We start from the raw sequence: 22386 nt of genomic DNA, 5'->3' as shown, positions 1-22386 counted from the left end.
CGGCCCTCCAACGTCTCTCACCAGCAGACGTACCGCGACAACCAAGTGGATAACCAGCGACCGTCGTACCACGCTCCGTATCAACGTGTCGCGTTAACGTTCATTACCTAAATCCGGTAGAACAAAATCTGAAAAGCGTTTTCCGGACCCGTATAATAAGTGCAATCATTGATTAGCCCGCTGGCTTATAATTGCAGCCTAAAACCTGCGGAAAGTGTGATGGAGTTTGTCAAGACTGTGAAGTGTTGATTAAAAGCTGCCACGGTGCTGTAGTCTGATTACTAAACAAACTAAAAATGCAATCTTGTTTACCGGAACATTGATTCTGGTCAGTGTAGTGTTGAGTTGTTACTTTACTTTACACTATGTAAGTCTTGGAAGGTTACTTGATACCTGCTGGGTGTGAAACCAATCGGGAAATGGACATGACTAAAAAGACGTATTGTTTTCAAAAGTGAACACGGGTTTTAAAAGAAACAATCTGGTGAGAATGGAAATCGTGGAACACTATCGCGTGACACCGGGGCACCTGGATGATGATCCACGGCAAATGGATCCCCATGATAAGGACCAAGAGTTGTCGGATTGCGCAAGTGAAACCAGTGAAGTATTGAGCGTCGGCAGTGAACCCACTCCCGCGACGGACAATCTTGATATGATTAAAGACTGTGAAACTAATTCAATCCCTCACATCAGTAGTAATAGTAACAATAACAATAACAATATCAATAATCAGAGTAGCATGATGAGCGTTGATTCAATGCCAAATACGTCTTCCCGGTTGGATTACCAGACTGAAGCGATAACCAATTCAGCCGTGAGTTTTACGACGACTTCATCACGAACGCCGTCGCCGTCGCCATCGAGTGGGTCTGCCAGCAACCAGCCTCCAAGTCCTCATAGTTCCTGCAGCTTGCAACGAGCGTCTTCGCCGACTCCTTCAATACGATCACCAGCATCCTCACATGCTACGCAGGCATCATCTCCAATTCAGGCAGACAGTATTCACGAGGCAATCGTCTCTCGTTATCAAATGACAACGATGAACCAGCAGCATTTGCTGAACCGATATGCCAACCGGGAAGCTGACCTCGCTGATTTCTCTAATCGTGTCGCTGCATTGGGTGGCCACGAAACCGCGTTTTCTGCGATTGAGAGCCGACTTCATCATCGAATAGGCAGCGTTCCCATGGTGACGAGGCTGTCTCTGTCTCCACCAACAGCCGCGGTTCCAGGACTCACCAATTCGGTTTTCCGACCAGCTTGCCGAGATTTGAGGGAAACTTCTCTGCTGCTACACCCAGTTCCACTCCACGGGAACCTACTTCAGCACCACGCGACGGCCTCCATGCTTCACCAGCACCACCAGCACAAGGAGCAGGAACACAGGTTGTCTATCAGCAAACTGATAAGCAGTGCCAGGGATTCAAAGAGTCCGAACTCTCCCAGTGACGAGGAGCCCAACATTCCCGCTGGGAACAGTCTCAATGGGACGAACAACAGCAACCACAGTAACCACAGTACCAATAGTAATAATAGCACCAGCAACAGCAATAGCAACAGTCACCACCACCACCATCGGAATAACCGAAACAACGGCAACAACAATGACATCCAGGGTAACCTCAAGTTCAGCATAGACAACATTCTGAAAGCCGACTTCGGCAGGCGGATAACGGACCCGATATCGCTAAAGAAATCTCGGCCGAAGAAAATTGCTCAAAAGCCCATTGATCTCACCAAAGACTTTTTGGAATCGGGCACCGAAAGCTCCTCGGACAAAGTGCTCACCTCCGATTTGGGAACTAACGGTTCTAGTAGTAACATTAGCAGTAATATCAATAGTAATAGTAGTAATAACAATAATAACGGAAACAATAATGCTTCGAGCAATAATTCGGCATCGGGTAATACGCAATTAAGTAATGCATCAACAACAAATGCCAGTAGTTTAACGAGTACACCTGCGACCGGGGATTCTTCGAAACAGATGCTCTGGCCAGCTTGGGTTTACTGCACCAGATATTCCGACAGACCTTCTTCTGGTGAGTTTTTATCACTTTTTATTAACTTAATTATTACCTCTTTGAGGTTGATCCTCTAATTGATATTAATTTTACCAAACTTGAATCGTTTTTCGAATCTACCAACCAACCGACCGTTCAAATTTTTCAGTTTAATATATATGTTCTCTAAAAGTAAAAAGCGATATTTTCAATAATTCGACTTTAGAAAGTAGAATATTCGAGATATTCGGCTGCCCAATTCCAAAACACAGTAAAACACAAAATTTTCCAAAACGATATTTTAGAATTTTTGGTTCCAGTGGAGTTTTGCTGCCCAATTTCAAAACATTTGACAAATAAAATTTTTGAAATACGAATTGATTACGATCATGTTCACAAGACTCTTTTGGAACTGAAAATACTAAAAAGTCGATTTTGAAAAATTTGATTTATACTGTGTTCTGAAATTGGGCAGCTGTACATATTTCAAAAATTTTATTTTCAGTTACTGTTTCTAAATTGAGCAGACGTATTATTGGTAGTGATTGATTTACTATGAATTTGAAATGATTTTGCAAATGTATAAATATATATTTATACACATATATGTATTAGTTATTCGGGTAATGTATGTGTGTATGTGTGGTAAGATCTATTGATCTTGTTAAAGCCGATCCAAGAGTAAACGTGCTCATTATCATATATGATAACAAACTCGTTGTATATATTTGCATATGCTTTAAATAGCTGAGACTTAATAATAATAATATAAAAAAAAAAAAAAAAAAAAAAAAAAAAAAAAAAAAATGTACATGATTTGCGTTCATTATTTTTTAGAAACTTTGAATTTAAATTCTTAAAATTCTTAAGTGTACAAATATTATTCCATGGGAATTTCAATTGCTCGATAGTAAAAAACGCGGTTACGTTCATCTAAAATATATTAGTGATTCATATATTTTATCCGATTTTTAAAACTCGCAATTTTTTGCAATAGGTGAGAAAAATTTATCGCAAAAACTCGCGGTTGTTTTAAATATTTAAAATAATTAATGGCGGTCAATTATTAAAAAAAAAAGTCATTTAAATCTATTAGATTTTCTAGGCACTAATTATCAGAAGCAATTAACATATATATGCAATTACCAATGGAAAAAATAAATTAATTAATTTTGCGAATAATTAACCGAAATTTCAAAATTTTTTTTAGAAATTTTAATTTTTTTTCTTTAATTAATTTTTAAAAAAATTTTTTTGAGAACCAAAGACTCTGATTAAAAAATAAAATTTTTAATCAAAAAAAAAAATATGAAATCAAATTAAAAATTTGAAAATTTCATTTTTTTAAATTTATCAAAATTACGACTTCGATATTTTGATTCGTTTAACTCAATAAAAAAAAATTCTACGGTCAGTGAAATCCTTTCTAACGTATCTATCACAAATACATATAAATTTTCCAGTAAAATCTATTTCTCTTGAGTAATTAGTATTTGATGCAAGCGAGATAAAATGCTCCACATTTCTCGACCAGCGTCTTAATTATATTTTCTACAAACAAACCGCCTATCAATTAAAAGAAAAACAAACAACTAATTAACAAAAGTTAATAAATTAAACAAACTAAAATTCTCATAACTCATAAAGATTTCCCTCAAAAACCACCTTAGAATTGTGTTGCAAATTTTGATTAACTCTATTTTTACTAAAAAAATGGAACTTTATGTTTTCTAAGTCCTAATTTTGAACAGATTTTGTTCTCAATAATAAATGAAACTAAGATATTTTTTCTAACTCCCAATTTTGAACGGATTTTGGCCTCATATAATGATAATTATATTGAGGGCTAAATGAGACTTAAATAATTAGTTAAGCTGTTGAGGCTTAATTGAGACTTATCCACCAAAAACTTGCGAATGAGACCCAAAATCCACTGCTGAGGCCAAAATCCGTAATTATTTTTCGACTTGGGAAAGTTGAGCTAAAATAAATTTTATTTTATCTACGGCGTATTCATCCCTCGTTTGTCGAAGTGTTAATCGCGATTATGTTCCGCTGATATGTAAACAGTAAAACAAACATAAATAAAAGTTCTACAACACAACATAGCGAATAAGTACAGCAGTAAAGTTTAATACATTTGCGGGTTGTAACAAAATATCAAGTGAGAATAAACGAGAAACGAAAGACCGGACAGAAAAGTGAACCTGTCGTCGGGTCGTGACGCGACAAAACAACAAAACTCTTAATGTTGCTTTAGCTTTAGCATTCATTCTCTTTTTTCTTTGCTCTTCACTCCCTAACTTCTTATATATTTACGTTTTTGTTTTTTTTTTAAAACTACTTGTGCTAAAGTGTATTTAGTTTACGAGCAGCAAATCCGTGGAGGTAAATGACAGGATTTAAAATTACCACACAAAGTGGGTGGCAATCATACATACATATATATACATATATTCCTTCGGAGATTAAAACCTTAAATCACTTTTATTATTATTTATCTACGAATTGGCTTCCGTTGCCGTAATATTCCGATGCGTTCGACAAGAGAGTAAAATTAGTGCGTTTTGAATTTTAGTAGAGCTTTTAATATTTAAAGCACACGTGGTTATAGAGAAAACACACTCGGTTAAATGCGTCACGCACTACTCATATATGTCAACATGCATATATATGTATATATGTGATTATATATGGCTATATTACATTTGTTTCCCAATGTGTAGGTACACACTAAATCAATTTGATTGTACACGTCAATGCGTAATAAGATCAGAGAAAAAATATATACGTATATATATATATATATGTATATATATATATTTATAAAATAAAACGCAAATGGAATTATTCATTTTGTGTGATTAATGATTATCGTCATGAGTTCATGATTCTTATATATATATATATATATATATATATATATATATATATATATATGTATGTATATATATAGTGCTCTGTTATATATATTATTAACTGACGTTATGAAATTCAGTACAGTCGTTAAAAATATTCATTTGACAGCCTATTTAATATTAAATATATATATAACGCAACATATATTTATTTCTGTTTATTGTTATTTCTATGTCAATATCCTTTATTTAATTAGGTTTACGTCTATTGGTATATATGTATATATTTATATATGGGTTAATTTATTTTATGGGAAAATAATCTATTTGATCAATAAATATATAATGATATTGATAATGTATTCAAAATATATAAGGTTAAATTATTATCGATTAAATATTTTTGTTTACTTTACATGTTGTCATTAAGCAATTAAATTTTATTTTTGTATTTGAATTTAAAAATTTTTTTATTCAACTGAAAATTCTTTACATATTTTTTTAACTTTAAAATTTTCCCAGACAACAAAATTACGTAATTTTCTTTTATTTTTAATTTTTGACCCAAAATTTTATTTTTCATGTGTAAAAAAAATTGCAATTAATTTTTTTCATGCCCATGAGTTTTGCAAATAAATTATTTACCTTTAATATAATTTTATTCGCATGTCAATTAAATGTATACTTGACAAAATGCTTTTACTATTAATAGAACAGCTAACAGAAAATTATTAATTAGAATGAGTAATATATTTTATGAGCAATAAAGAATATAAATTACAAATAATAAAGTTTTAAAAATATTTAATCAAATATAATTGAATAACAATGTATCTAAACATATAAATAGTTAATTGAATGACCATAATTTAATACCAGCTATCCACTTGATCTTAAACGTAAATTGTTATAACCGATTATGCAATTGCATTCGATAAAAACTATATATAAATATATATGTATAAAATACTTGAGATTTTTATTTTTTTAATTTTTCTTGGTTTTATTACGCAAAATCAATATATGTATATATGAGGTTCGGATTGAGGACTCTGCACATGGACCGTAAACGGACTAGAGACGACCTGTCTGTGGTGAATTCATCGTGATTGCACTGAACGATGAAATTGCAACGACTATTGACTAGAGACTGGATACTAGAGATGGCTTTTATTTAGCTTACACACTATTACAAACTTAAATCACCTCGTTAACTTGTTTTTCAGTTAAAAACTAAACTCTTATTTGTGTTAAGACCACTTTAATGTTTAAATATGGATGGAATTATTTATAAATTTAATTTCACCAGACTATTTATTCAAATTTATTGTTAATTAGTTTTGACGTTCTTGTAATAAAAATTTTCCAGGATAACATTTTATTAATTTTCAATTTTTTTAATGACAATTTGAGAAAAAAAAAATTTTTTTCTCTTTCACAAAAATTCAAATTTAGATTATAGATCTTACATAAAAAGTTTTTTTTTTTTATATCAAATTTTTATTTTTCGACCCTATTTTGAAAAAAAATGTAGATCTACAAAAATCCAAATTTTGCTTTTAGATCTAGATCTAATTTGATAGCTATACAAAATTTGGTAAACCAGACCCCAAAAATTGAAATAAAAAAATCCTGCATTTTAACTCCAAAAATTTTTCCAAAAAAAATGTAATGCATTTCCATTCTAAAATCTGAATTATTTTTTCCAAAATTTTTCCAGAATTTATTTTACCTCATAAATATTTCAAAAAATTAAAATGAAATTTATACTAACTTCAAAAATTCCATTTTCATTTTGCAAAAACATGTTCCATTGAGCTGGCAAATTTAAAAATTCCGATTCAATGACATAGTTCATAACTTCATGTATAGCATAATTTGAAATAGACAATACATCAGTTATGCAAAAAAAATGCAATAGCCTTTGGTACAACAGAGTTTCGAGGACACTACTAAGGCCTAGTTTTGTTTCCATTCCCTCTTAAGAATCCGATGGCCTAGTCATCATCAGTAATTGAATTTAATATTTATTCATAAATTAATTGAAACATTGAGTGGGTAATGGTAATGGCAGCTTACACATAAACGCGTATGTACTTATTGATTGTAATAAAAGATACGGGCATACATTGTAGTTGCTACAGAAGAGGATTAAAAATAATAACAATAATAATAATAATTGTAGTAAGGAAAAGGGAAGAAGTAAAAAAATTGAAGTAGAAAAGGAAGAAATAATAATACGAAACCGAGAGGTTACAATATGCGAGGTTCGCGTGTAGTGCATCTACAGCAAAGAGGCGTGACGCTATTCTTCACCTGTCTCTCGGCGCCGCTAATTATTCCCGATCTTATATATGACATTTACATCGGCTCAACTTTTTTACCATCGTGTTTAACCACTAATTTTTATTGCTCATTTTATTATAACTGTTTAATATATATATATATATATATCTACATATTTATATATGCCATCTATTTTCCACGTGAATTATATAAATTATATTTTTAATCATTTGTTCTCTGGATTATTAATTCATTGTCATGTTCAACACGAACATAAAAAATTTTGAGTAATTAATCACACGATAGTGTGATATAATTTAAATTTTGCTCGTGATTCATTTAAAGTTTGTGAAAAAAAAAAAAAGTTTTTTTTAAAAATCGGTCGATTTTAATTGTCTTTGCGGCAATGGAGAGAAATAATCGAAGTATACATGAGATTTAATTTTCAAAACAATCTGGCCACTGGTCATCGAGTTATGAGCAAAAAGTTGAAACCACTTTGGAAATTTCTTGCCATCTTTTTCTTTGGATAGCTCGAAAACTGCTTGTCCGATGGATACCAAAATTTCATGGGTTATATAGAATAGTCAACTCTTGAAATAAGTGAAAAGTTGATCAAAATCGGTTGATTAGTTTCCGAGTTATGGAGAGTCCGTACATCCGTACATCCGCAAGTCGCGACTTTGACGCCTCCGAAAACGCTCGAGAAAATTTCAGAATGCTTTGAAATTTTGAAATAACTTGAATTGAAGTGTCCAAATTGTGATGAAGAAATGAATTTGCTTTTGTTGATAAAAGTTTTCATTTTCCGCAGAAGAAAAAAAAAAAGAAGAAATTTAATTACTCGATAGAACAGAAAATGTCGAGCGGGAGCGTGATTAATTGGGTAATAATTATAATAAACGTCTAGAATGGATCGGGGTATAAATAAACGTCATAACTTGAATTATTCATCATCTGGATGTAATAAAGTGCAGTTTAAATCCCGTTGAATTATTTTGTTGGCCAGTTAAATCAAGAGTCTATTGTCAATGGACAATAACAATAAAAAGTAATAATAAGTGATGTGTATTGGCGGATGAATTCGGTGTAAGGAGGATTCAACGACCTCAGAGTTAACTTTTACAAGGTTTATTGTTCGCGGAAGACATAATCCTGAGTAAAGGATGGACGAGCGTCTGACGACTCGACTTGTACGCATCGGGACTGAAAAGTTTAAGGTGAAGCTGGAGGGCTCTGATGTCGGTCGACGGGAACGGGAATGGAGGAATGGAGAGTCGCGAATCAAGAATGGCGAATGAAGAATTAACATCCAGACCTATATCTATATCTATATTTATATATCTGCAGCAACATCTACACCTATAACCGCGAACCAGGCTTCTGCTGGGCATACCCGAGCTAAGGAGCTGCGCTCCAAGTTTAAGTACTAATGTAATGTAAGCTACTACGCTTTGGAGTACGGGTCTGCTGACTGCTGGATGTGGATGTGGACGTCGACGTGGACTCTTCTCTTTAGAGAAGAGCCCGCAGGCAACCGAGCGCATCTTGGGCATGACAAAAAATCCCAACCATCTTCTGATGCTTCTACACCATCTGACCGCGGACTTTTAACTTATCCACCACATTGAGAGCCAGCACACTCGCTGATAAACTTGTGTTGGTGTGCGTATACTATGTTCGTGTTACTACGAGTCGGTTTAGTTGTGTGCCCGCGACTTGGGACTTGAACTTGCTTCGCCAACCTGTCGCATTCTGATCGTCACGGAGCACGGAAAAAGATTTATTTCGAAAACTACTTATGGACAGATGGATACAGCTAACCGGAAACTTAAGTAGTTAACAATCACTTTTTTTACTCATATTTTTAAATATCGGCTCCAATGCCTACAGTTAGTTTTTTTTTTTTTTTTTTTACTAAACCACTTCATTTTTTTTTATCATTACGATCGTTAATTACTATCACAATCTACTTATTTTTATAATTCAAATTTAATTCTAAGGCCGACTAGGAAAAATTGCTCCAATTTTAATCTTAAGGTCAAGGGTTCGAATCCCGCTCCCAGTAAAAAAAAAAAATTTCATCATATTAATTTAAAAAATGATAAAATTTTTATTCTCCAATTCAAAAGTCGACGGTTCGAATCCCGCTCTCGGCACTTTTTTTTTTTTTTATCAAATAAAACGGAGCTGATAGAGCGATTTATCAGTAAACATGGCCCCCTACAAGTATAGGCCTGTCTCTTGAGTTAACCTGAATGAAAGCAGTCCCGAGATCAGAGTCTTGAGTCGTGGCTGACAGTGCGCAAACAGACCCACAATTTTCTCAATGACCCCGGCACTTAACGAAAGTAACCGTTGCGGTAACGGAGAGCCACGCGGCCGCCGATTAGCTCTCAACTCCCTGCTCGGTCTCTTACGTCCTCGTGCATCCTCAGCAACGCGTCCTCCGCCGGGAGATATGGCCTTTGAGCTTGATCTGTTTAACGGCAGCAATCTCTCCCATTAAATTTATTTTTAAACATCAACTACTTTATGTACCCACCCATACCCATACCCATCGACTCTTATTATTATTTTCGACTCGATGCAATCCAGAGTAGCTCACGTGACAAATGTCCGTAACAAATCACCCTCGTCATTCCTCTCAATACTTTCATCTCATCTCACATATATTGTATACTCTTACTTACACTTTTAACACCCGACAATTCTTTATTTATATTTTTAAATTAAATGCGCGGTTCAATCGCCCGGGTAATTACTTATTCAAAAGTCCTGTAACCAATTCGATGGAATTAAAAGTTTTGTTGCTGGTGGTGTCATTACATTAGCAGTTTAGCGAGTAATGAATTAAATAACCAGTGAGAAAATTATTCAGGAGATGATGGGGCGGCTATTGATGGAGATATATATATATATTTATATATATGTTGGGCTCCCGAGCGTTTAGTTGATGCAATTCCCTGCCTACTGTTCATCCGATACGGATTCTTTATTTATTTCTGCCCTTGCCCTCGCCTGTGTCCTGTCTCCTGTCTTCTGTCTTCAGTCTTCTCTCTTCTTCTTTGGCATGAACCACTACAGTCTATCGGGTATTACATTATGCTCTTTATTGTGTTTTGTGGAACGCCGTTCCGCGTGCCTCTCAATTGACAGCCACTAGATGCTCTAGCCCTCGATCCAGGTCGCCGTACGCGGGCTTTAAATACTTTTGTTTAATTTATACTGACTAATTTTAGGGACAGTGTTATGCTAATTTTTATTGTTGGAAAACAATGTTGGGAAATTATATATGGTTATTTTTTTCGAAAATGGAAAAAGTCATTTCTCGGTGTCAGGTTTTTTATAATTTGAATTTTAAATTATTTTTTTTTCGAAATTTTGATTTATTTCTTTATTTTAAATTTTAAATTTTTTAATTAACAATGGCGGGAAATTTTAAAAATTAAAATCTGTTCATTTTACCCCATTTTAAAATTTGAAAAAAATGCATAGTAAAATTTAAAAAATCGCATCAAACTACTGCTAGGTGACCTACTTCACCCCATGTAATTCAAAAATATTTAAAAAATAAAATATCAATTCCCGAAATATTAAATTCTTAAAAAAAATTCCAACTGTAAATAAAAAAAAAAATTCTAAGTAAACTTGGTCTTAAAAATATTTGTCCCATAAATTTGACAATTTATCTTAAAATTACCAGCAATTAACAATTACTCCGACTCATCGCCATCCTAAAAAGCTTCATCCTCGGCTTCGTGATCCCAATAATTAGCATTCCCGCTTAAATTCTCAAAATACACACACGCATTTCTCGAGATAGTACGAAATAATTATCAACTTTAAATTTCCACCATTCCCATCATCCAGATCCTTGATCATTTCATAAACTGGCGATTGCGATTTTCGGCGCAATGCGACTCCACCTGCAAAAACAAAACCCAAAAAAAAAAGATATCTTTTTTTTTATCCCTAATTGTCTTCCACATTTATTTCCATCCTCTCTCAACTCTTCTCTCTCTCTCGGCACATTGACTGACTGACACTAGTCTCGAACCACCGCGCTCGGAATTCACTCGAGTAAATTGAGAGATATTTCGAAGACCGTGCCATGCCGGCAAGCGTTACGCTCTTCCACACATGCACATACTCACACATGAGCATGAATTACATATATGTACATAAATCCATACATTTGTCGTTGTAACCAGTCCAAGTACGTATAAAGGAGTATAATAAGAATGAGAAGAAGAAAGGGAGAGATAGATAGTTAATACGAACACGAGTGTGTTGTTGGTATGTGTATCCCGCGTGGCAAACTAGTGGGGAGACAACACACCGGTAACTTTTTATGGTGGGGGTTTGAACTCCGCGTGCGGTCCCTTCTTTGACGGACCACCCAAGTTGGCCGGCTTACGCGAGCTATGTCTCTACTCAACCACTCTGTACACTGTACACTCTTACTCTTTACTCTGTGTTATGTTGAGTGTGTCTTTCTACATGTCCTATGTGCACCCTGAAATCAAAATACTCAGACACTCTTGTACTCTACTCTTTATACTCTTACTCTAAGAGTAACCACTTATGAGTAGTATAGATATATCTGTAGTTTAGCTTTTAGATATAGATATAGATATATATATGTATATATTGAATACACCTACGCACCTGTGCAGTACTACACGTTTACCTTTACTATTAGTCTATACATATGTACAAATAATAACTATTTTTAGCCGGCTATTACTATTATATGTAACCCAGACCTCATGTGGACAAGAAAAATACTTAAATGCTTAATATGGGAGTTTTTAATTTGGGGTATAAATAATCGGTGACTTTTATTGTTATTTGTTTTATTTAGGATGGCTAGTTTGTATTTTTGTGGTTTTTTTATTGACATTTTGTTGTGGGATTCATTTTTTTGACGGGACAGAAATTTGGGAAAGGAATTTTATGGATTTTGGGACATGATACTGGGGAAAGTTGACGTTTGAGGTGCTCTAGGGATAGGAAATTTGGTTTCTGACAATTTTTTAATCGGTGGAAATTCGTGTGAGATCGATTGTTTGGGAGATAGAGGGCTTTAAAGAGTTTGGGAATTTTTGGAAAAGTATAATTATATATAGAAATATAAATTGAGATATCTCGGAAAATATGGGTTCTAGGATATTTTTTATAAGGACCAAAGTTATAGGAAATTTGATTTCCTACAATTTTGGTCCTTATAAAAAATATTCTAGAGTCAATATTTTTCGAGATATAGCCATTTTAAAAGATTTTGAAACTTTTGGAAAATTTCAAATTTTTTTCTAAGACATAAAATGGCCATAACTTCTAAAATATTGATCTTAAGATATTTTTTACAAGGACCTAAATTGTAGGAAATCAAATTTCCTTTCCAGAGACCTGCCTAGACGTAAATTTTTATGCAATAATTTCTAAGATATGAATAAAAAATGATTTTGATTTCCAAATTTCCGATTTAAAATTCAATAAAATTATAAATAAAACAAGAATAATATTTTTTTGGCTTCAATAAATGATTGTCTGTATATTTAAGAAAGCAATCGAATAAAAATGATTTAATTTAAAATGTTAAAATTTTTGAGGCAATAAAACTTATTGAATTATTAACGAATCTATAAATTAATCAAAAGTATTTGCACAGCTGTGGGATAATAAGCCAATAATTGGTGACAAAATGATTTAAATATCACGCTTGATAAAAAAATAAATTAAAATAATAAAAAAGTAAAATAAATGGTGTTATGAATATGAGTAAAAATATAATAAATTTATTTCTATTGAGTAGAGATCGTAGGTCGAAGGTGTAAACTCAAGGCATTACTGCCTTCTGTTCTCGAGGAGCACGCGGGCGTTGTAAAGTCCCCCGACACCTGTTAAGACTCATACTCTTTACTTCACATTCTCATCATCCCATACACGCAAGATAATGCTATACAACACTCATTCCCGCTTTCATTCCCTCTATTCTGTATCGCTCATCATCATTGTGTATCATGTATACACAAATGTACTTTTAAATATATATATAAATACCTCGCCTTTTGTTGTTATTCCGTCTCATATACTTTTTTATTTATAGTCTTCATTTATTACAATCAATTTCATTATTCTGATCCCTTCATAATAAATATAAATATTAACAAACACAACTAAATATTTTCGAGTGCTTGAGAATTTTTTTCACACGTTTTTTTTTTTTTTTTTTTTTTTTTTTGTAATTAGCTGGATTTTAATTACCATTTTTAGTATGTCTTCGTAGAAAAGTAGTAGGAAAAAAATAGAAAAAAAAAGTTTCTAATTCATCGGATACTTCTGGAGATATCGCGTTTCCGTACATTCGGAATTTTTAACGTACGGAAGTACGGATTTGATTTTCTGAGTGAACCATTAAGTAAATTTACTTGGAACTTTTTTTAATTGGGTTATAGTCACCTTTTGAGTGGTTGAGAAAAAGGGGGAAAATGGTCATGTCAAAATTTTATTTTTTCAAAATCGATTTTTATGTAAAAAATTTTAAAATAAAATTCGGATTTAAAAAATTTTTAAATTTCAATGAAAAAGTTATTTTGAGCATAATTATTAATGCACTAATTATTTTTATACTTACTTGTGAATAATATTTAATCAAATTGAGTCATCAGCAGAAAATTTGTAAATTTGTTTGAAAAATTATTTTTTTTTCCTTAAAAATAAAAAAATTTAATTTTTATGTCAATAAAAAATTGTTGGGTTGTAAAAGCCAAAAAATTGTATTATGACTGAATAATACCCGACCCATCTTCCCCGGGCCATAAAAAAAAAGTAAATCTGCTCGGTAATTTATCTCCAATAAAATAACCATATAGACGTCTGGTAATAATATAATTGCGTAAATTTTCAATTTATAAGCGTATGCAATTTGTACTCAACGACTCGATTAATTAAATGGACAATTTACTCGACGGAAATAACCCATATCATTTTGATGTCTTACGGATTCTTAGAAGCTAATGAATCGCGTAATTGTGCGTGTATACTTTATTACTCCACACACCCATTCTCGTCCATAAACACACATTCTCACATCACGCGTTTTCACCCACACATACATATATATTTATATATATATATATATACATACATATACATATCAGTAATTCGTTGAATGACATCGCGAATGAAGTCATAATGTCGAAGAAGTGTGCTCGCCCACGCAGTGTCGTCAACTGTACAATACTCTTTACTAATGTTACTTACATATATATATATATATATATATATATATATATATAAATATCAAATCTACTCCTACGCACTATTACATATACATATATTTATATATATTATATCGTGATATTATAGTCAGTACGTTGTAGATTATTGTCTGGTTGCTATGGACATGGCAAGTACACGCAAAACATATATATATATATATATATATACATATGTGGCGGTCACGAAATAATTAGTTAAGTTAATAATTATTAATTGCAGTTTTTTTCTCATTATTTTATATTTAAATTTATTTATATTTTAAAGTATTAAAAATAGTCTAGCGTTAAAGTACGAGTAATATTTTTTAGCATTTATTTCACAGTAGACTTAGGAACCATTGTTGTAAAGTACTTTTAAGTTTGTTAAGAAATTTAGTCAAGTAGGATTAAGTAGTAAACATTTGTAAATATTGTAACCCGGAGTGTTTTTTCCCTCCGACCCATGGGTTTTCCCGAACCCATGGGTTTTTCCTAGCAGCTGTTCTACCCTTCTTTTTTTTACGTTTTCCTAATTTTTACGACTTCTTGATGCTGTCGAGCAATAAACCCAAACGGATTAGGGACCCACGGTCGCCCGGCCAGCGACTGCGGGGCCCACTGACGTCATCGTTTGCGTTGTTGCCGCGCTCTACCTCTATCGATATATTTTCTTTTTTCCGAAGACGTTCTTTCGACAACTTCCGCAAATCTTCGGGGTTTGTTTTTGCTCCCACTACTACCCTTCGGTACTCCTACGAATATCAGAGCCCTGATACCGAAGGGTCTTTTCTCCATCAGACACTTCGACCTAACTCCCCGTCTTGAGCATCACACTCCGGGTGACTATCGTCGAATAAAATTGTTAAGTGTATTTCAAATCGTTTTATTTAAAAGGAACCAATATACTGCTCCCTTCCTCACTAAAGTGGTGACCCCGTGAAGACAAACAGTGATCAGAGTGCGGTATATTTTCTTTTTTTGTTTTTCTAACGTCATTGAGTGTTTTTCGTTTTTTTTTTTTTTAATTATTATCGGGTAGTTAGCCATCGACGGGCAAGCAGTGACGTGGTGTGCGGGTAATATCGAGTGAGAGCGCGCGAGCGACAATATTTATGTATTTTATTTTTGAGTGATTTCATTTTCCGTTGGGTTTTTTTTTGTTTTTTTTTCTTTCCGTGCATATTATTCGTCAAAATGTGTCCAACGCCAGACGCCGAGAAAACCCCAGAAGTAGCAACTTTTTCACCGCAGTTGCCAGAGTGTAGGACGAAAGACCTCGAGGTATGGTTCGCGATGGCAGAGGCGGTGTTCGCAATGTCACGGATAACCGCGGAAAAGACCAAGTACTCGATGATGTTACCCAAGTTACCCGCAGACGTCGTAGCAGAAGCGCGTGATTTGATCGTTGCGGAGCCTGGGGACACTCCATACACAACATTTAAAACTGAGATCCTGAAGCGAATGGGAGCGACGGAGGACCAAAGGACGCGCCGGCTGCTAGAAAGCGAGGAAATGGGTGATCAGAAACCGTCGCAGTTTCTCCGCCGGCTCCAGCATCTTGCAGGTAAAAACATGTCGGAGTCGACAGTGCGCACGTTATGGCAAGGGCGACTTCCCAGAGCTCTGCAGCCAATCCTCGTAACCGTTAAGGACCAGTCACTGGAGAAAGCGGCCGAGGTAGCCGATGCAGCGATTGAGTATTTGCCGATTCGACCTACTATCGCAGAGGCAGCACGTGGAGCGGCAGCGAGCCCAGACAACTCGTTAGCGGAGGAGGTAAAGAAGTTATGCATATCTTTCCAGCAGGAGGTCTCGATGCTGCGCCAAGAGGTTGCGTCAGTCAGGTTGTCGCGTTCGCAGGAGCGTCAGCAGCCGCCAGGACAGCAGCAGCGCCGGAATCACTCGAGATCCAGGTCTCGCTCGAGATCGCAAGGTCCACGTCCAGAAGGAGTATGCTGGTATCACTGGAGGTTCCAAAGCAAGGCCACCAAGTGTACGCTGCCGTGTAGCATGTCGCCGGGAAACCTGATGGGAGGTCGTTAATGACGGCAGACGACCATTGCCCTATGAAATCACGCCGTCTATTTGTCTGGGATCGAACATCGAAAGTGCAGTTTCTGGTGGACACGGGAGCAGATCTCTGTGTGTTCCCGCGACAGCGTCTCCGTGGCCCGCACGTAAAGTCCAGTTACGAGCTTTCTGCAGCTAACGGCACGCCGATCGCAACGTATGGATTTGCGACACTTTCACTTAATCTCGGACTAAGACGCGAATTTACTTGGAGGTTCGTCATCGCCGACGTCTCCAAGCCCATCCTCGGCGCTGATTTCCTGGCTCACTACGGACTCTTGCCAGACCTGCAGAAAGGTCAGCTGATTGATTCAACCACCCTGCTTACCTTCAAGGGGAAGATAACAGAGTGCGGCGACCCGAGCATCAAGACGATCAGCGGTTCATCACCCTTTCACGAGCTGCTGCGAGAGTTCCCGGAGATTACGCGCCCTGAAGGCGCCCCCCAGCAGGTAAAACATAATACAAAACATTACATCATCACTTCACCAGGTCCACCAGTCGCTCAGAAGCCACGGCGACTCGCTCCAGACAGGCTCAGAGCGGCCAAGAGGGAGTTCAACGCGATGCTGCGTCTAGGTCTTGCACGTCCCGGCAAAGGATCGTGGGCTTCACCACTGCACATGGTGCCCAAGAAAGGCGACGACGAGTGGCGAGCATGTGGCGATTATCGAGGATTGAATGTCCGTACGTACCCAGACAAGTATGGGGTACGCCACATCCAGGATTTCGCCCAACATCTAGACGGAAAGAGTATCTTTTCAAAGATCGACTGCACCAGGGCCTACACGCAGATACCAGTGGCGGAGGAAGACATCCCGAAAACGGCCATCATCACGCCGTTTGGACTCTTTGAGTTCCCGTTCATGACCTTCGGACTCCGAAACGCAGCACAGACCTTCCAGCGCTTCATAGACGAGGTACTGCAGGGTCTGGACTTTGTGTATGCGTATATCGACGACATCTTGATAGCTTCAGCATCACTCGATGAGCACATGGGACATCTACGAGTAGTGTGCGAGCGACTGAAACAATATGGACTGGTAATAAATCCAAGTAAGTGCGTTTTTGGACAGCCGCAGATAGAATTTCTCGGATATTTAGTATCCGGCGCAGGTACGCAGCCGCTCCCGGAGAAGGTGGAGGCAATAAGGTCCTTCAAGCTGCCAGATACCGTGAAGAAGCTCCGAGGATTCCTAGGTATGATAAATTTTTACCGCAGGTTTATACCTAAAGCAGCCGCAGTCCAAGCACCACTGAACAATTTACTCCAAGGCAACGTCAAGGGCAACGCACCAGTTCCTTGGACTCCGGAAGCCATCAAAGCTTTTGATGCGTGTAAGGACAGCCTCGCGGAGGCTACCTTGCTCGCACACCCTAAAAGAGACGCACCTCTAGCAATATTTTCCGACGCATCCGACTTCGCTGTCGGCGCAGCACTCCAGCAGAAAGTCAATGGCCACTGGCAGCCACTTGATTTTTTCTCCAAGAAACTGAGTCCAACCGAGCAGAAATATGGAGCGTACGACCGTGAACTCCTGGCGATATACTTATCTGTAAAACATTTCAGGCACATGATTGAAGCTAGGCAATTTACGATCTTCACAGATCACAAGCCGATTACCTTTGCTCTCAAGAAGAAGTCCAGCCAGTGTTCACCTCGCCAGTTTCGCCACCTTGATTTCATCAGCCAGTTTTCAACTGATATTCGCCATATCGCTGGGCAGGACAACGTCGTCGCTGACGCGTTGTCACGGGTCGAAGAGTTGGAAGCCACCATCGACTACCCAGCACTTGCCGAATCCCAAGAGCAGGACGAGGAACTTCGGGAGTTGCAGCAAGGTAACACGTCATTGCAAATTAAACAACTGTTGATTCCAGGTACAGACGTCCCGGTATTTTGCGACGTATCAACGCCAACAGCACGGCCATTCATTACTAAGCCATTTAGGAAGGTCGCATTCAACGCGGTGCACCGGCTCTCTCACCCAGGGGCCAACGCCACGGTCAAACTCATAACACAACGTTACGTCTGGCCGTCGATAAAAGCAGATTGTAAGGAATGGGCCCGCCAGTGCATTCAATGTCAACGCTCGAAGGTGTCACGCCACGTATCCGCGCCGATCGGAACATTTGCTCCACCATCAACAAGGTTTGAACATGTTCATATTGACATAGTCATAATGCCCACTTCCGAAGGTTGCAGATACTGCCTGACGATGGTAGACAGGTTTACGCGTTGGGCTGAAGCTGTACCCCTAGAAGATCAAGAAGCGCCAACTGTGGCCCGTGCATTTTACGATACGTGGATCTCACGATTTGGTACACCATTGCGAGTAACCACGGACCAAGGGAGACAGTTCGAGGCACACTTGTTTAAACAGCTCAACCACGTGACAGGCACAAATCATTTTCGGACAACGGCGTACCATCCGGCAGCCAACGGCATGGTGGAGCGATTTCATCGGCAGCTAAAAGCCGCCATAAAGTGCCACGAAGACGAGCGATGGACAGAAGTGTTACCAACAGTACTGCTCGGCATTCGAACAGCGTGGAAGGAAGACCTTCAAGCATCGGCAGCAGAGATGGTGTACGGTCAGCCACTGCGTATTCCTGGCGAGTTCCTGGTGTCACAATCAAGATACGGGGAGAACGAGAACGCAGCGGAATTCGTGAAGGAACTGCGACGGCAATTCACCAGTCTACGCCCAGCTCCCGGCTCACGGCACGGTGGTAAGAAAACTTTCGTTTTTAAAGACCTTGCTACCACTGAACAGGTGTTCGTCCGGCACGACGGGCCCAAGGCGCCGTTGCAGTGCCCGTACGAGGGACCCTTCAAGGTGGTCAGCCGCAAGGAGCGGACGTTTGTGGTGCGCATCCGGGATCACGACGTCACCGTCTCCATCGACCGCCTGAAACCGGCGTTCGTGATGGTGAATCCTCCAGGCGAGCCAGAGGAAGCACCTCCAGCGTCTCCAGATCATCCGCAGCTGGACTATCCGGATCTGGGTACACCGGAACCGATTGATCCAGTTCCAAGCCAACCGATATTGGCTATTCCTCCAGCAGCCGAGCCATCAGCATCAACCAGTGCCGAACATAGCTACAACCAGCCGCCTACCCAACCGCAGCCCAGGGACGACGCGTGGCGCACGAGAACAGGGAGACGGGTCCGCTTCCCAGACCGTCTTCAGAGTGGGTTTTCGTGAACTCATTCACTGGTAGGGGGGTGATGTGGCGGTCACGAAATAATTAGTTAAGTTAATAATTATTAATTGCAGTTTTTTTCTCATTATTTTATATTTAAATTTATTTATATTTTAAAGTATTAAAAATAGTCTAGCGTTAAAGTACGAGTAATATTTTTTAGCATTTATTTCACAGTAGACTTAGGAACCATTGTTGTAAAGTACTTTTAAGTTTGTTAAGAAATTTAGTCAAGTAGGATTAAGTAGTAAACATTTGTAAATATTGTAACCCGGAGTGTTTTTTCCCTCCGACCCATGGGTTTTCCCGAACCCATGGGTTTTTCCTAGCAGCTGTTCTACCCTTCTTTTTTTTACGTTTTCCTAATTTTTACGACTTCTTGATGCTGTCGAGCAATAAACCCAAACGGATTAGGGACCCACGGTCGCCCGGCCAGCGACTGCGGGGCCCACTGACGTCATCGTTTGCGTTGTTGCCGCGCTCTACCTCTATCGATATATTTTCTTTTTTCCGAAGACGTTCTTTCGACAACTTCCGCAAATCTTCGGGGTTTGTTTTTGCTCCCACTACTACCCTTCGGTACTCCTACGAATATCAGAGCCCTGATACCGAAGGGTCTTTTCTCCATCAGACACTTCGACCTAACTCCCCGTCTTGAGCATCACACTCCGGGTGACTATCGTCGAATAAAATTGTTAAGTGTATTTCAAATCGTTTTATTTAAAAGGAACCAATATACTGCTCCCTTCCTCACTAAACATATATATGAATTCGAATATTACTTTTTTTTTTATTTTGATATTCATGGGGGCTGTCGACTAATTGTTACAAGTACTGAGTTTACTACAACCAATATATATATATATATATATATATATATATATGTATGTATGTATTTGTATGAGATAATAATCCGTAAGCATGCACGTCTGCGCATACATTTGATTGATATCGTTGATTACCATACATATATATATAGATATATGTGTAATTGAGATATATTTTTATGACAATCGGATGTCGTGTAATATTTCAATAAAATATTTATCGTATCGTGTTTATGTTTATTGTATAATTTACATAGCGATTAGCTGGATACTTGAGTGAATTGTTAATTAATTTATAATATTACTTTTTTATTATTATTATTTTTTTATTAAGTGTCTTGGGTATATTTGTTTTTGTGTGTTTAAGTGTTGTGAGTTTATATTGAGACAGCTGAGGTGGTTTAAAGTGTCGAGTTTTCTGTTGGCTGAGAGAGACTAAGTAGATAAAAATTTCAATGATAATATAATCCAACGTATGGATGATGGCCTTGTTCAACAGGAAATACGTTAAAATTGTTTTAAATGCCGGTCTTGAGAAGGAATTTTACTTTATACGCGTACGTTAACGCAATCAATGAATCATTTGAACGCTATGTTACAGACTGTGTTCACTATTTTATTGTTTACTGTATGGGGTCTTGATGGAGGTGACTTCGAGTGTTATTGAGACATTTAATTAGTCTAACTTTGTTTGTTGTGGAAATTTTGTTTCAGTTATGGGGCAATCAATTATTTGTTTACTGATAAAAAAATAATTAATTCGGTTGAGGAAATTTAGAAGTCAAAAAATTATTTCATTTTCAATTTTTATTTGAATGTGTTTTTTAAGGAAATTTAGCGCGGAAATATGTAAATTTTATGTATATTTTTATGTTTTCAAAGGGCTGATAAATTGTTTTTAGTAGCGTGAGTTGGGGTTGCCCGAATTTCTAGGTAACGTGAAAGTTAATGTAGATAATAGGGTTGTAAGTAATGAAAATTTTTTTTTTAAACGTCAGTGTTTCTATTAACTGAATTGCAGTTTTTTACAACAGAAAGTTCAATTCTTCGCTTAGATTTTTTTTTTCTTTTTTTTTTTCAGTATTTTAAATAATCATACAGCAATGACCCAGCACTCAAAACATAAATAATTTTCCTCTTTCTCATCCGCATATTAATATATTTTAAATAAATAATTTAAACACTTCAACACAAGAAATCCCCAGCCATCGATTTCTTCGATTCAACCCGCGGCCCCTCCAATAAATAAACTCAAAAAAAAAAAAAAAAAAAAAAAAAAAAAAAAAAAAAAACAGTAGCACGAAAAGAATCAATAAATTAATAATCCCAAGCAATTATCATAAAAGTAAAAAAAATATGTCGTTGAATTATATAAAAAAAATCTAAATGAAAAGTATAATTTATGGGTCGTTTGAAGTAAACGATGAGTTAGTGTGGTATCCACTGAATTATGGCTCCCTTAACTAGACTTGAGTTACGACGAGCTACAACCCGTCCTCCTTTGGTTTCTTTCTCTCTTTGATACTTTTACTCGTGTTTGGTATATGCTGGATACCACCTCTTCACATCTTTAATACTTTATACTCATCTCCGCAGATCTCAGCTCATCTTAGACTCCTCAACTCAACTCAGCTCTCTACTCAAAACTCTTCTCGTTATACTTTTTATTCCTATTCGCTTGCTTATATTCGCTTTACATATATATTTATATATACTTGTGGGATGCTTACAAGGTATTATGAGTTCAAAAAGGCCTTTATTTAGATTTTTGTCGAGTCTTTTCTACGAAATTCAAACTGATACTCCTTCAAAGTACCGACACTGTATTTTAGTGTCAAAATATTTTCACTTTTTTTTAAGTACTAAA

The 22386-nt window shown here is 36.7% G+C and overlaps 1 protein-coding gene across 1 annotated transcript in view; it reads left to right on the top strand.

Moving 5' to 3' along the window:
• The first annotated feature begins 40 nt into the window (after positions 1-40).
• Positions 41-22386, top strand: part of LOC103576345 (bromodomain-containing protein DDB_G0270170) — a 37993-nt gene continuing 15647 nt past the window's right edge. The window contains exon 1 of the mRNA XM_008556513.2: positions 41-2045. Within this exon, the coding sequence (XP_008554735.2) occupies positions 491-2045 (1555 nt within the window). The 5' untranslated portion in view covers positions 41-490. The remainder of the gene's footprint in view (positions 2046-22386) is intronic.

The sequence above is a fragment of the Microplitis demolitor genome, chromosome 4, assembly GCF_026212275.2.
Source record: "Microplitis demolitor isolate Queensland-Clemson2020A chromosome 4, iyMicDemo2.1a, whole genome shotgun sequence".
NCBI lineage: Eukaryota > Metazoa > Arthropoda > Insecta > Hymenoptera > Braconidae > Microplitis > Microplitis demolitor.
This window is presented reverse-complemented; position numbering and strand designations above follow the sequence as displayed.